The 14,677-nt window shown below is 39.2% G+C and overlaps 1 protein-coding gene across 1 annotated transcript; it reads right to left on the reverse strand.

Moving 5' to 3' along the window:
• Positions 1 to 8,231: 8,231 nt before the first annotated feature.
• On the reverse strand, positions 8,232 to 14,547 carry LOC133531904 (proteoglycan 4-like). The gene is made up of 6 exons (XM_061870315.1): positions 13,308 to 14,547; positions 12,807 to 12,956; positions 11,999 to 12,150; positions 11,651 to 11,786; positions 10,155 to 10,296; positions 8,232 to 9,312 (listed from the first exon to the last, which is right to left on the reverse strand). Exons 1-6 carry the CDS (start codon positions 14,316 to 14,318, stop codon positions 8,876 to 8,878), a joined length of 2,028 nt encoding a protein of 675 aa, XP_061726299.1. The 5' UTR covers positions 14,319 to 14,547; the 3' UTR covers positions 8,232 to 8,875.
• Between the last annotated feature and the right edge of the window lie 130 nt (positions 14,548 to 14,677).

Raw genomic sequence — 14,677 nt, forward strand, 5'->3', positions numbered from 1 at the left:
TGTCTGTCTGTCCGAGGCTTTGCTCCGTGGTCGTTAGTGCTAGAAAGCTGAAATTTGGCATGGATATATAAATCAATAAAGCCGACAAAGTCGTACAATAAAATCTAAAAATTTAATTTTTTTTAGGGTACCTCCCCTGCACGTAAAGTGTAGGGGAGGTACCCTACACTTTACGTGTAGGGGAGGTGATGGATTGGTGGAAGTTCGTAAAAGGACAAGAACACTCGAAAGCTCTAATCAAAGGGTTCAACAGCAAAAATGCTAGGGAGCTTCTAGGGCTCAAAAGACACAAAGCCTGCGCGGTGACCAGAATTTTGACTGGACACTGTAAATTGAACAAACACATGTTTCAAATCGGAAAGAAACAAGACGCGACATGCAGGTTCTGCCATGAGTCAGAGGAGACTGCAATGCACATTCTCTGCTCCTGTGGACCACTAATGTCAAAAAGAAGTACCCACCTAGGGCGGCACGTATTGCAACCCTATGAGGTACAGAACATTACGGCCCAAAGAATCTGGAATTTCCAGGATTCAACGGGCATCAGTAATGAACTTTAAAGGGCTGTCACAATAGACCAATGCCTGGTCGACGTGGCATTCAAAGGCCCACAAACTGCAATAATAATAATAATACACGTAAAGTGGGGGTTTGTAAATTTTTTTTTTCGCTTCAACCCTAGAGTGTGGGGTATCGTTGAAAAGGTCTTTCAAAACTAATAGGGGTTTTCAAGAAGCATTTTTTGATAAAGTGAATATATTCGGAGATAATCGCTCCGAAAGAAAAAAAAATGTGTCCCCCCCCCCTCTAACTTTTGAACCATAGGTCCAAAAAATATGAAAAAAATCGTGGAAGTAGAGCTTAAGAAAGACATTAAATGAAAACTATAGCGGACATGACCAGTTTAGCTGTTTTTGAGTTATCGCAAAAAGTTTTCCCTTCATAGTAAAAAGACTTACTTTAATTAGGTATTGATTATGCAAATTTGCCTATTTGTTTAACTCGGGTGAAAGGTACCGTTTCATCCCTTGATTAACAATTTACTATACTTTAAGCTCCAGTTTAGCTTATTGTGACGAAAGAGTAACTACGGAACCCTACACTGAGCGTGGCCCGACATGCTCTTGGCCGGTTTTTTTATATAAATTGAAGAATTGATGGTTTCAAAATAATGAAGTTACTAGAAACAGGCCTCAAGATTGCTAATAAAATTATTAGCAACCGTATCTGAACTTACTGCACCTGAAAACGTAAAACATATATGTTATCGCATGGATAACGCCATCCACCACACGCCTGCTGGCTTCTAATGTATGCGTTGTTAATATGTAACTATATTTTGGTTCAGTTCGGGGTTTTGTTTGTGTGTTTTAACTTTTATAACTTAAACGAAAGCGGCTCGATATTGAAACTGTTTAACGAAAATGTTACGCATCGGAAGGCAGCAGCCCGGGAAATATTCTAAAAGAGAAACGAAGCCCCGCGGCCTCGTAGCCTAGTCGGTTAAGTCGGTTGTGTAGTATTGTTACCTAGGTAGCAGAAGGTTCCGGGTTCTAATCCCGGTAAGGGCATTTATTTGTGTAATTTATGTGCTCATCACAAATATTTGTTCTTGAGATGGATGTTATCTATGTATATCGTAGCTTAGTACTCATAGTAAAAGCTTTGCTGAGGATGAGGCCAAGTTGAGCTAAACAAATATTTTATTGCAGTGTTTATTTATTTATTTGGAAAACTCTGGGTAAACTCAAAATAATAGAAGGCTGAAAAAACAATGTAAGTAACCTCTATGTATTCCCTTGCAAAAACAATATGGGCATAGTCAAATGTGAAGAAATAATGATTTGAGAAGACTAATTTTCTAAGCCTAAAAGAAAGAACATACCTAATATCAGACGGTACGATACTTTTGCTCATCTTATATTAGTAATGTAGGTTAATCGCGTGGGCGGTGAGGAATGACTGCCGGCTACCATTTTAAATGAGAAGATAAAGGGTTCCGTAGCGGAAACATGGTTTCATTTACTAAAAATATTGTTCTTAATGTAAAAAAAAAAAAACAAAAAACACAAAAAAAAAAACCAAAACACTAACACAAAAAACAAATTAAATTAAATTTACTAACATTTAGTTTATAGGATTCCGAGTTTAAGTGAGACTAACAAGATATGGATTCAATGAGTCTGAAATAAATATTTTTTATTTTATTTATTTAATGTATGACGTTTTGCACTAGCCTAACCGCAAATGCTAGTAGGTGGTTAAGAAAAGTTGTAAAAGGAAAATCATAATAGACACGAATAGAAGCAATTAAAAATAAAGAAAATCCTTTATGATCAAATACCTTATTTCTTTTCTTTTTTTATTGTACCTTCTAAGTACAATAAATATGATTTCCTTTTTTTAATTTGCCAAAAACCACAAATATTTCAGGGCCATTTTCTGGTAAAATAACAGTCATGATAAATAAGGTGTATTCGGGTAATTTCGGACACCTGGTAAACCCGAAAATTATTCAGATATCACTCATATCTCATATTCCGTTCTAATAAGAGTCCCTTTTCGGAATTATCCGCCTCATTTTCGTGCTTTTTCCTTCCGAAATTACCCGAATATACCTTATTCCCTTTTTCCCACCCAGGGGCGATTACATCGTGCAAGCTCTTCGATCCTAAGGCGGTGCTGACGAGGGCGACTTATATAGCGCTCTCAGTGTGAGAACTGCCTAATCGCAGGGGTTAATAATAAAGGGCCGCAGGTGCGTGTCGCGGCGGGAGTGCTGTCACTACTCGTTCTCGTGTCGTCGTGTCGAGTTATATGATGCACTACTCAGGGACACTCGGAAACTACACAGGGTGAACTACACACATACCGACTTAATATATTACAGGGTGTCCCGAAACTACGTTGCCAAATTTTTTGGTTGAATGTTTTTCTTACTTACACATATTTAAAAAAATGACATTAAGAAAATCGCAATCATTTTAACTGATACAAAAAAGTGTTATCTTCAAAATATTCTCCTTTAGCTTTCATACACGAACCCAAACATTTGTTAAAACAATATGAACAATTGAACAGTGAGTACTATGACTGTTACCTCACAATAGCTATACGGTAGTTTCATGTCATTTTTTTTTATTGATTCAAAAAATGTACACAGTATTACAGCGAACTAATACACTATGAAATTTATAATAGACAGTATTTATACAAACTAGATACATGATACAGTCTAGAAAGGACAAACAGAATGAATGTAAGACAGAAGACTAATACAAGACAGAAGATTCTCGCTTATCCATCGTCTCACAGAACTTCATACATTCTTTACACAGATCCATCCAACTACTTGCAAATACATCACATTCCGGCGCTGATGCGAGGAGCGCGTTAATATATTGTAGAGCGCGGACAGCATTTGCCATAGGATAGGACATAGTGCGTGTTTTAGGCACTGCTACTAGGTGACGACTTCGTGGTCGGAAACTAAATTGGGCCTTAGCCACAGATGGAACAAACAGGCGTACGTACGAGCTGTGCAACCAGTTCAGAGCAGTCCGAGTTCCCCTATTTAACATTAAAAGTCATGTGCATTACAAAATATGTTAGTTGAATCATGAAATTCATGAATGTAGTATATACTGTAAATATAGGAAATAATCAGCATTATATACGTAGACGATGGCCTCCCAAATACATTTTAAATTTAGAATTTTATTAGGTAAAGTGACCAAGCGGTCAGCACTCGGTAAATATCACTCTGGGAAAGGAAACTAGTTATCGTTGCGATCGCGCACTTTACGTACCTAATTTACATATTCCATATTTCCTTGGCACGAGTCGTGGACGTCTACAAACGATCTCTTTGAACAGAGATGCATTGTAATATTGTGAAGTCAAGTTAGACTGACACTTTGTTTGGAGCGAGGTAAAGATAAAGATAGTTACATATTCTTCAAGTAGGCATATTAGCACAGTCGGAATAGGACCAACGTCGAAATCTTTTTTTTTTTATACCACAACGGTGGCAAACAAGCATACGGCCCGCCTGATGGTAAGCAGTCACCGTAGCCTATGGACGCCTGCAACTCCAGAGGTGTTAGGTACATGCACGTTGCCGACCCTTTATAAATCTGTACATTCCTTTTTTGAAGAACCTCATACTGTAGACCCTCGGGAAAACCTCGGCAGGTAGCTCATGCCACAACCGGAGCCTGCGCGGGAGGAAGTTCCCCTTAAACCGCACAGTGCATGACCATTTAGGTTCTAGGGTGTGAGGAAGAACACCCTGCCGACGGCGGGCGGTGCGGTGATGGAAAGTTGCCGTGGGCATCATGTCAAACCGTACCTATGCAATACTGCTAGACACTTTTTGAATTTGAATTATTGTAATTAATTGGCTGAATTTGTAAATTTGATCTTCCTTGACATTTTGTATATGCTAAATATTGTAATTAATTGACTGACTATGTACATTTTATTTTTCTTGACATGTTATCTGTTTGTATGTTTTTATTTTCCTGACATCTATTTTTCTAGTGTGTAAGCGAATTGGTGTAGTACTGTAAGCTTGCACTGTTTTAAATAAATAAAATAAAAAAAAACAATCCTTCAGAGCACAGCCCATTGTACAGTCAGCATCAATAGTATCGGATGAAATAACGCGCCAAAAGTATCTGACATCCCAGATAACTTTTCCAAATACAGATAAATTTCTGAAATTCACGTTCAAAAGTATTTCTTTTACAGTGTTATTTGTAATATATTAAAGACATCACTCTATGTTAAGCTGTTACAGAATATATACTTATTTATTTATTTACTGATATTTAGGACAACAGCCGTAAATAAAAGTTTTACATATGAATGATTACATAACAGATGGCCAATGACAGTTATCCACTAACTAAATACATTTTACTTAGAATAACGTAATTCGTATGTAGGTCTTCTTCTTCTTCCTCGCGTTGTCCCGGCATTTTGCCACGGCTCATGGGAGCCTGGGGTCCGCTTGACAACTAATCCCAAGATTTGGCGTAGGCACTAGTTTTTACGAAAGCGACTGCCATCTGACCTTCCAACCCAGAGGGTAAACTAGGCCTTGTTAGGATTAGTCCGGTTTCCTCACGATGTTTTCCTTCACCGAAAAGCGAGTGGTAAATATCAAATGATATTTCGTACATAAGTTCTGAAAACTCATTGGTACGAGCCGGGGTTTGAACCCGCGACCTCCGGATTGCAAGTCGCACGCTCTTACCGCTAGGCCACCAGCGCTTCTTTTTCAACGTAACGTAACGTTCACATTTTTTACAATATTTTATATTAAAAATCAAACATTTTCTTTTTATGAATTTGATTGTAGGTACGCAAACGAACTAATAACGGATGTTTCCTAACAAATACCTGCTAAAATAAACAACAAGATAATCATATTGTTAAAAATATAAACGACAGACTTCTATTTACAAGATCCAAATAAATGAGTTAATATTTATTTGCAGCGTCCAAATCGGAAAACAAGAGGCGCTCAAATATTGCCCCCGAGTACACAAACTCAAGTTGTTTGCGAACCTGCCTGAAATTACTCAAGTTAATTCGTAAAACATATTCTTTAACGAAAATCTCTTCGAATGAATAAGCATTTTGTTGAGGGAAAAATATTAAAGCATATGATATACACCGTGTTTTTATTGAATTCCGTTAACTTCAGGGTATTGGTAAGTACGTTTAGGGAAACTACATGACATAGTTAATTTTCCAAAAAAAAAAATTATTTTTATATTTTTTTAACATTTTTTTGTTATAAAAAGTAATTAAATGTCGCATATAGCGTTGTTGTTGCACGGGCATTACATTTATCTCAATCAAACAATTGAAAACTGTGACATGTCAATGTCATTTCGAACATCGATCGTCCGAGATAGTACTTACGTTTAGTAGCAAATGTATTAACCCGTACTAAACACTAATCAATATGTGAACGGGCCCTAAGGTAAGTGTACCCACTCGTAAGGGCTTTATAAGATAAAAATAAAATATTGATTATCTCCGAAATGGAGTTAATTAGAATACCGGTGTCTTTGAGAAAGTTACTTAATTTAAGCTCAGGAATGCACCCTTGAAATTAAAGCAAATAAAAAAAAACACGGTGTATACCTGCATAGCTATTAAAGGATGACTCACACTAGACCGGCCCGGGCCGGGGCCGGGCCGGAGCTTCCGGCGCTTCGTTGTCTATGGAAAGCACCACGTGGTCACCGATCAGCCGTCGTAGAAAATGGCGTGTCAGACGCGTCGGCCCGGTCTAGCATGAGTCATCATTTACTACTTGTTAATAATAAACACATTCTATATTTTTCACGACCGGTCTGGCCTAGTGGGTAGTGACCCTGCCTACGAAGGTGATGGTCCCGGGTTCAAATCCTGGTAAAGGCATTTATTTGTGTGATGAGCACGGATATTTGTTCATGAGTCTTGGGTGTTTTCTATGTATTTAAATATTTATAAATATTATATATATCGTTGTCTAAGTACCCTCAACACAAGCCTAATTGAGCTTACCGTGGGACTTAGTCAATTTGTGTAATAATGTGCTATAATATTTATTTATTTATTTATCCCATCACACATAGATGAGAATTGTATTATCATACAGGCTAAGTTGGTACCTTTTTCAACACAGTTGAAATAATATAAAATAACATATTAATTATTAACATATACATAGTTAAAGAACCACGCGGGGTGTAACTATTGGGCGTTTGTTAGTCGTATACCTCGAAATCAAAAATTCCTTGTAGCTTTTCACCTATTCGCGTTTCGCCGCGATCTCATAATTTCTGAACAGATGTTTTTTCATGTAGTATGATTTCTGGTCGCCAATTACAATGGTGTATAAAATTCATAGTATATTTACTTCCCTGCCTTTCTTCACTGTAGTCGCTTTTCACCTCGATAGATATTTGTATATAATGCGTTATTACATATCGCGACATTTCCTTTAAGCATTATACCTCTATAGTTTTGTTTTGTAAATGCATTTCGCACTTGTAGTTTATCTCCTGGTTTTAAGTGTGATATATGTAACCTTAGAGGTAGATATCCTAAATAACAAATTCTCCAAAGCTAGTTAATGTATGTCTGTAACAATGAGGTCAATAAGCGACCGTATTTTTATTATATCCCAGTGATATAGCCAATTTTTTTTACGATTAATACAATACAGTACAACAATATGCGACCCAGGTAAAATGCAAAAATTTTTTTTGCGGCTCACTAAATAGGCTATTGATAATACATTTTACATCAAAATTTGCTAATGTTGTAAACATCTATTGAAAATATATGCGGCTAACTAAATAGGCTATTGAAAATACATGCTACATTAAAATTAGCCACTGTTGTAAAAATCTATTAATAATATATGCGAGTAACAAAATATACCACCGATATTACACGCTATAGCAAAATACGCTATCACGGTGAAACGCGAATAGGTGAAAAGCTACAAGGATTTTTTGATTTCGAGGTATACGACTAACAAACGCTATTGGGTATTAGCATGTCAAGCAAACGTCCCAATGGACGTTTAACTCGCACTCGCTCTCAATTAGTGCGAAGTTATCGAACAGAAATAAAAATTAAAAAAAAAATGTATATTTCTGTATTTGTTCATTATAAGAAATCATTAATAATAACACTTACTTACTTACTGCTGTGGCGCAGGGATGTTGGCCTCCGACACCAGAGACCGGCATGCTTCTATGTCCAAAGCCGTTTCTGTCCAGTCGACGGCGCCGAGTTCGCTAAGGTCTTTTTGCACTTCGTCTCTCCAGCGGTACCTAGGGCGTCCAGACGGTCTTCGGCCATTTGGAGCTCCAGAGTGCGCCCTCCAGACTGCACGACATAAACACGAGAATTCGTAGGAAAGTTCTCACAGTGGGAGATACCTCATATAAAGGCGTGGAGTGGTTCAAGTACCTTGGCTGCATAATCACGGATTTAATAATAATAAAAAATCTAAATGCAAAAAACGCAGACTTGATGCCACGGGGCATGCCAATTTGTTTATTGTTACCATCTTAACACATTTTTGACATTCGGGTGCATAACCCCAAAATCATCCAGTATACCTGCCTTAAAAGACATACTCCTCCACTCCTCCTCCTCCTTCTCCGTACTCTTCTATGTAGGCTTGCTTTTCGGGAGTGATAAATAAAATTAGACAATCAAGAAATAATACACTTTATTGTTGTACCTACTTAAAAAAAAACAATTCGTTGATGTTTAACAATATAAGTACCGATTTTATTTACATGGTAAAATTGTAAAAAAATATGTAGATTTCGAAACTAATAGAGCAATAAAGATTATTTAAACAGATACACAATTTGTGTAACAACGTTAGTAAATAAAAGACATTTACTAAAATTAAAGAAAAGGTTTCAGCAAATTTTGTGTATCAATTCAAAATTTGTGATATCGAATCAAATCAAAATCACTTCATTTATTATCAAGGCAAACAAACAAAAGCACATTACAGTCAATCCCGCAATAGGCATAGTCTCCAACACGGATTAATACATATTTATGCGCTCTTTTTCCCGATAGTTTTTATTACCATTTTGTAGTCTCCAGCCAAGGCCTTTGATTCAGTATTCAGTCATATATTGCTTGGATTAGTGATTTTGTCTGGATTTCGATTCTCATTGTCTCTAGTAACTTAGAGGCATTACGAGTAAGAGGTTTGAATCGTAAATGTTTTTAGCTCTTATACAAATAAAAACATATCTGCTTTGGAATGCTACAGGGTAGTGGTCTCGGTCCCAAACCTTTTTCTTTATTTCAAAGATTAGGTGAAGCCGATTTAACGTCATCTAACACCAGATTCGATGGTGGTCTTTAACGATTCCACAACAAGATTTCTAGCAGCAACACCTTCCTTCCACTCACGTAGTAGTCTCTCTCTGTCTGGCGCCGTCACCAAACTCACCACCGCGCTCTCTTGCTGCTCCTCTAACAATTCATCTTTCCTTTCCTGTTCCTTAAAATCTACATCCGTTACAAGTACCGGAGCACCACATTGCTGCGCCATATTATGTAAGACTGCGCAAGCATTGATGATTTTTCTCGCTTTATTTTCTGGTAGTGGTATAGTGAGTCGCTTCCATCGCCGTCGGAGCATGTGGATACATTGTTTAACGGAGCCCCAGGCGCGGGAATGGAGGAAGTTGTAGAGGGTTTCATAGGAGTTGGAGGGGGTCGGGAAGGGGGTCATGAGAGTTACGCGCTGGAGGTAGCCTGAGTCACCTGGAAATCATAATTGACGTTAGAATTTTTTTTGTTAACTTTTATTGAGGTTATTTTGTAAAGGTTATCTTCGGGTGGCTTTTGCATCTAATATGAACATCACACTGAATAAGTGAAAATGGAAATTCATTTTATTTTAATTACGTGTACTCGTGTACTTAAATTCCATTCGAATAAACTAATAATAACTTATACTATTTATTCTACATGACATTAAAGCTCTCCAAGGGGCCTCTGCGTGTTGGATCTATATCCCCACGCAAGCCTATCAAAAGACCGGGATTTATAGGCCCGTGAAATCCAAGGACTTATAATAAATTGCATTCCCTTTATTATTCTTTATTTCATTGTAGTCCTGTTCCTAATACAGTAAGGTGTTACAAGCATAAACGGTAAGTACATGACACTCTGTAAGGGCACACAATATTATTTCCTTAAGGCTAAAATTATATACATTAACTTAATTTATTATTTAACACTTTTTATGTTTTTTTTTTATTTTTTTATTTCTCTATCCATTTCACTAAATAGTTTACCGAACGAAGCAAAGATCTCCGTTTCAGTTTGAGCAAAAACGCTTGCGTATGTCTTTTCCCACACGTCGCCTTTTTCAATAGATTCTTATGAAGTTTTGTAAGCAGGTTCGGAACTTATATGATTATTTGTCGATTAAGTTTTAAAACGAAGGACGAGGTGGAACAGAGTTGCTTTGGTTTAATTCGTCTGAGTTTAAAACTGCCTGACTAAGTACAAATTAAATTATATTTTGTAATAACATTAATTCAAATTTGACTGCCAAGTTTTCTTGTAGTGGGCCGCTAGAGGCTAGGAACAACACCTACCTAGCAAGTACACGCGTTCTCCTCCCTCGTGCAGGCGCTGCAGCTGCACGTGCAGCGCGTGCGCCGCCCAGATGGCACAGTCGTGCACGCACCCGCCCTGGCTGCTGTCCACGCTTAGTATGTTCAGGTCGGCGTCGCAGATCTACCAAACACAATACAGTGACTAACTATTCTATGAAAAAAAAAATGAACATTGTATGTTTTATGCAGTGCAGTGGGCTACCGAAAAGATGATTTTCGTTCTAAGTGAGACGAAAAAACCCGTTTAATATCTAGCTTACAGTCTCATACAATGTGTTTGTACAAGTACATATAGTGGAGTCTTTAACCACGTATAGGACATATTAAATATGTTAAAACGGGTCACTGATATATTTTAAGTCGAAAACGCTCAACATGTTTCACTCCGTACAGAGGAGTATCATTAGATTAGGAGCTTGCATTGACTGATCGGCGCAGACTGTATAGGGCTGTGTAGGGTTGGCTGTATTTAATATGTCTATGCCTCACGGAAGTTCATTAAAATCACGTAAAGGACGATGAATTTTACCGACAAATCACCCCCCAGTTTCGAGATATTTTTTTAAAATATTATGTTGTGTAGAACAGTCGCGCGGCCTCAAGCAAAAAAATACCCAAAAATGTGCGTTAGGAGTTCCATTTTTTGAGTTTCTTTTTGACTTGTGTGTCTACCTTAAAGTCAATGTATAACGAAGTGTAGAAATATGTCTCTATTTGAGATCTTAATGCGTTTTCACATTGCCGATCAAATATTAGATGTTGGATTAAAGTAAAATGTAAGATTGTGTTTTTCTGTATTTTTTTTTTAAAACGTGGATTTACGTAGGATCCTACATCCGATATCGGATCAGACAATGTGAAAACGTTCTTACGTCGGCGAGTTAAGAATTATATGACATATTTTTGAGCAAGTTCTGTGCACCCATATTTTGACACTATATTCTCTAATGTAAGTATGTATGAGATATCTCACGTTTTTACGAGTGTAATGTTACAAGTTGCACGTTGAGCGAGTGAAAGCCGATCCCGTTGAGAAAGGCGTCGTCATGGGCCGGAGGCAAGTCGTGTAGTGGTATTTGCACCCCGGCGACCTCACCCAACACGTTAGGTTAGTTATGGTAAGTAATGTATGTATGTCACTTTATTGCACTTAAACAATTTTACACAAAATAAACGTAACGAAGTGAAGTATATGCACAAAGGCCAACTTATCCCTAATAGAGATATTTTCCAGCTATCCTTTGAGAAAATGAGAGAGGAGCACACACTAAAAGGTAAAAGACAACTAAATATGAACAGTGATCTTCTGGATCTTACTAGTTGCACCGTTAGGTTAGGTTAGTATAGAAGCGATCATACGAGTTGCACCGTTAGGTTAGTATGGTAAGCTGACAAGTTGCACCGTTAGGTTTGTTATGGTAAGGTCTCACAAGTGGCACAGTTATGTTAGGTTAGGTTAGTATAGTAAGTCTTACAAGTTGCACGTTGAGGGAGTGGAAACCCGCTCGGTTGAGGAACACGTCCTCATGGGCCGGAGGCAAGTCGTGCAGTGCTATATGCACCCCATCGACTACGCCCAACACGTTTGAAAGCTTGTATGCTTGCTTGAACCTGCAATGTTATAAAACGGTGGTTGTAACAAGCGATTATTCGCTGATTATTTTCTGCGAAGCTTTATTTAATTCACTTATTAAAAAGTTGAGTAATGAAAAATTAAATATCGGAACTGACAGAAATATTAACCGTAGTACGGTGGTAAGTGTAAATATTTAGTATACTAGGTTCATGTGCGTGTGTGTGTGTGTAATGTGTGTATGTTTTACCTCTGTGTAACCCTCTTCCGCGCGTCCGCCTGCAGCGGGAACGTGATGTACTTATTGATGAAAGTGTGATGGTTGAGCGCATCAATAACTTGCGAGGCGGCCGCTAGGGGGCGTGCAGTGTCTGTTGCTAAGTACCGCAGACATGACAAGATCTGGTAATAAAAAATAAGTTTAAACAAAGGCATAATTGATTTCGAAACAGTATATTTAACGGCCGTCAGCGATTTCACTTTACCAAATGTCGATTTCTGAAAGAAAGTGCACAAGTTAATAAAGTTACTTTTTACTATAAAAACATTTCGAATAGTACAGGTTGATTGGAAATTCGTTTTAATGCCTTTTAAATTATTCGAGAGCTCATTTGCAAATATTTAAGCGTAGTAGATCAAGGCTTAAAACTTGTTTATTTACTAGTTATGTCAATATTTACGTTATTTTCTTTTTAAAATAATCTGAAATTGGTAGTTACAAAAAAAGGACAGCTTAGATAAACAATTGATTCCCAAAACTTTAGAAGTAAAATTTGAAAGTATACTTGTGTATATGTGTATTTAATATGTTTTTATAATCGAAGGGATTGTCTAATATCTATTAAAAAAATGTATTTGCGTAAACATACAGAAATGAGTACTTCAATTCATAAGCATCTTTGGGTAACAGCAGAAAATTTTCGGACATGTGCGTTGTTCGTGGCCTTCGTTAAATCTTAAAATGCTAACAGTACGTGCTATACAAAAAAAAATTGAAAATGCAATCTTAAAAATAAAAACAGACTATATATTATGTGAATATGAATATGTATACTTACTTTCCTAATGCAATGGTTCGGTATGACTGGTCCGAGCTCCTTGGCCAGTGCTTGCACGCGGCGCTTGGGCAAGCGGTAATTGGCTACGAACTCCGCTTCCGACAACATGTCCCAGTCGTATTGCGTACTCTCTTGTTTTGTGGATGTTGCCTACAAGGAAACTGCTATTTAGATAAACGTTTTTTAACTAATATTAAATATTATATGCTAATGAAAAAGTGACCAAGGCCTCGAGTGCCCAACGCTTGAACCTAAACTTGCCACGATTGCAGTGTTTAACTCGGTGAAAGGCACTACCTCGATTCAAGTGAATACCTTTCATCTCTCGGTTAGCAATCTAACATATTGTGTAACCTATACTTACCTGCCTCGATTGATTTAAAAAAAATAGAAATTCTATAAGAATATCAAAGAAAATTTTAAGCTAGTTATAGTAATCTTCTGTATATATCCATATTGTAAATAAATAAAATAAGAAAGATAAAGATTTTTAAAAAATACCTGAAGTCGATTGGGAGGTATCAACAAGGAACGTACCGGCACGGATATCGGCACAATCGGCGTCGCCATTTTCGGCGCTGGCAGTTTCGACCTAAATGGTTTCAACGTTGGTGGATTCGGCGCCGATGGATTTGACGTTGTTAGTTTCGACGCTGAAGGTTTTGGCGCTAGTGATTTTGACGATCGTGGTTTTAGTATGGATGGTTTAAACGGGGGCCGTTTCACCGCGGGTGGTACTTGAGCAACCGACTCGATTGGCACCGAAGCAATCAACGTGGATCCTACTTGAGCGATCGGTGTTGTTACTTGTTTCCTCGGCGCTGGAGGTTTCAACCTTGCTCGTCTCCGCGCGGGTTTTCGCTCTGCCTGCGTGTTATCCGCGGTTGGTATTCGAGCAGTCATTTTACTCGCTCCTGAAGACGGCGTGGAGGCCACTAGAGCAGTCACCGTTGTCACTCGTTGCCTCGGCGCCGGTGGTTTCAACTTCGGTCGTCTCCGCGCGGGTTTTGATCCTGCCCGCGTGTCATGCGCGGGTAGTATTTGAGCAGGAGCCTCTGTCGGTGCCGAAGACAGCGTGGACGCCACTAGAGCAGTCACCGTTGTTACTTGTTTCGTACGCGCTGACGATTTCAATTTTGGTCGTATAGTCGTGGGTGGTCCGTTTTTGGTTTGCGGGGGTCGAATTTGAGCAGGCGAACCGGTCGGTACCGAAGCAGACGACACGGAAGCTGCTGGCGCAGTCGGTGTGGATGTTACTCGTTTCAGAGGCGGCGGCGTCGGCGCAGACACCGGTGGCGTAGATGATCCTTCGGAGGGTGCCGATGGTATCATTGCTAGGTCGGATGGCATCGGAGGAGGCGAGGACGACGGGTCAGATTCAGATGACACCGATAGGGGCCTAGATACTTCAATCGACGTAGATGTAGACGGTACGTCAGATTCAGATGGGTCCGATAATGGCGAAGATAATACGGGAGGCTTTCGCGCCGCTGAGATCAAGGCGCTCAACATCGGCGCCGCGGCCACCGCCCCGGGCACGCGCCGGCCGGGGGGCGGCCGCGGCGCCGCCGAGATCAGAGCGCTGAGTAGCGGCGCGGCGGGGGGCGCGGGGGGCCCCGGGGGCGCGGGGGGCCCCGGGGGCCCCGGAGGCGCGGCGTGCAGGCGGCGCGTCAGCTCGGCCAGCGCCGCCTCGCAGTCGGCGGCGCCCGACAGGATGAACGAGCCGTTGTCCAGACGCTGCAATAAGGGGCGTATTAGGGATCAATAAATTGTAAACACTCGAGTTCGTGGAGACTGGTCTGTTTAAGCTAACTTTATTTTTGAGTATGATTACAGTGAGACACCTCATTCGGTTCTCGTATGTTTTAGTT

Source organism: Cydia pomonella, chromosome 26, assembly GCF_033807575.1.
Source record: "Cydia pomonella isolate Wapato2018A chromosome 26, ilCydPomo1, whole genome shotgun sequence".
Classification (NCBI taxonomy): Eukaryota; Metazoa; Arthropoda; class Insecta; order Lepidoptera; family Tortricidae; genus Cydia; species Cydia pomonella.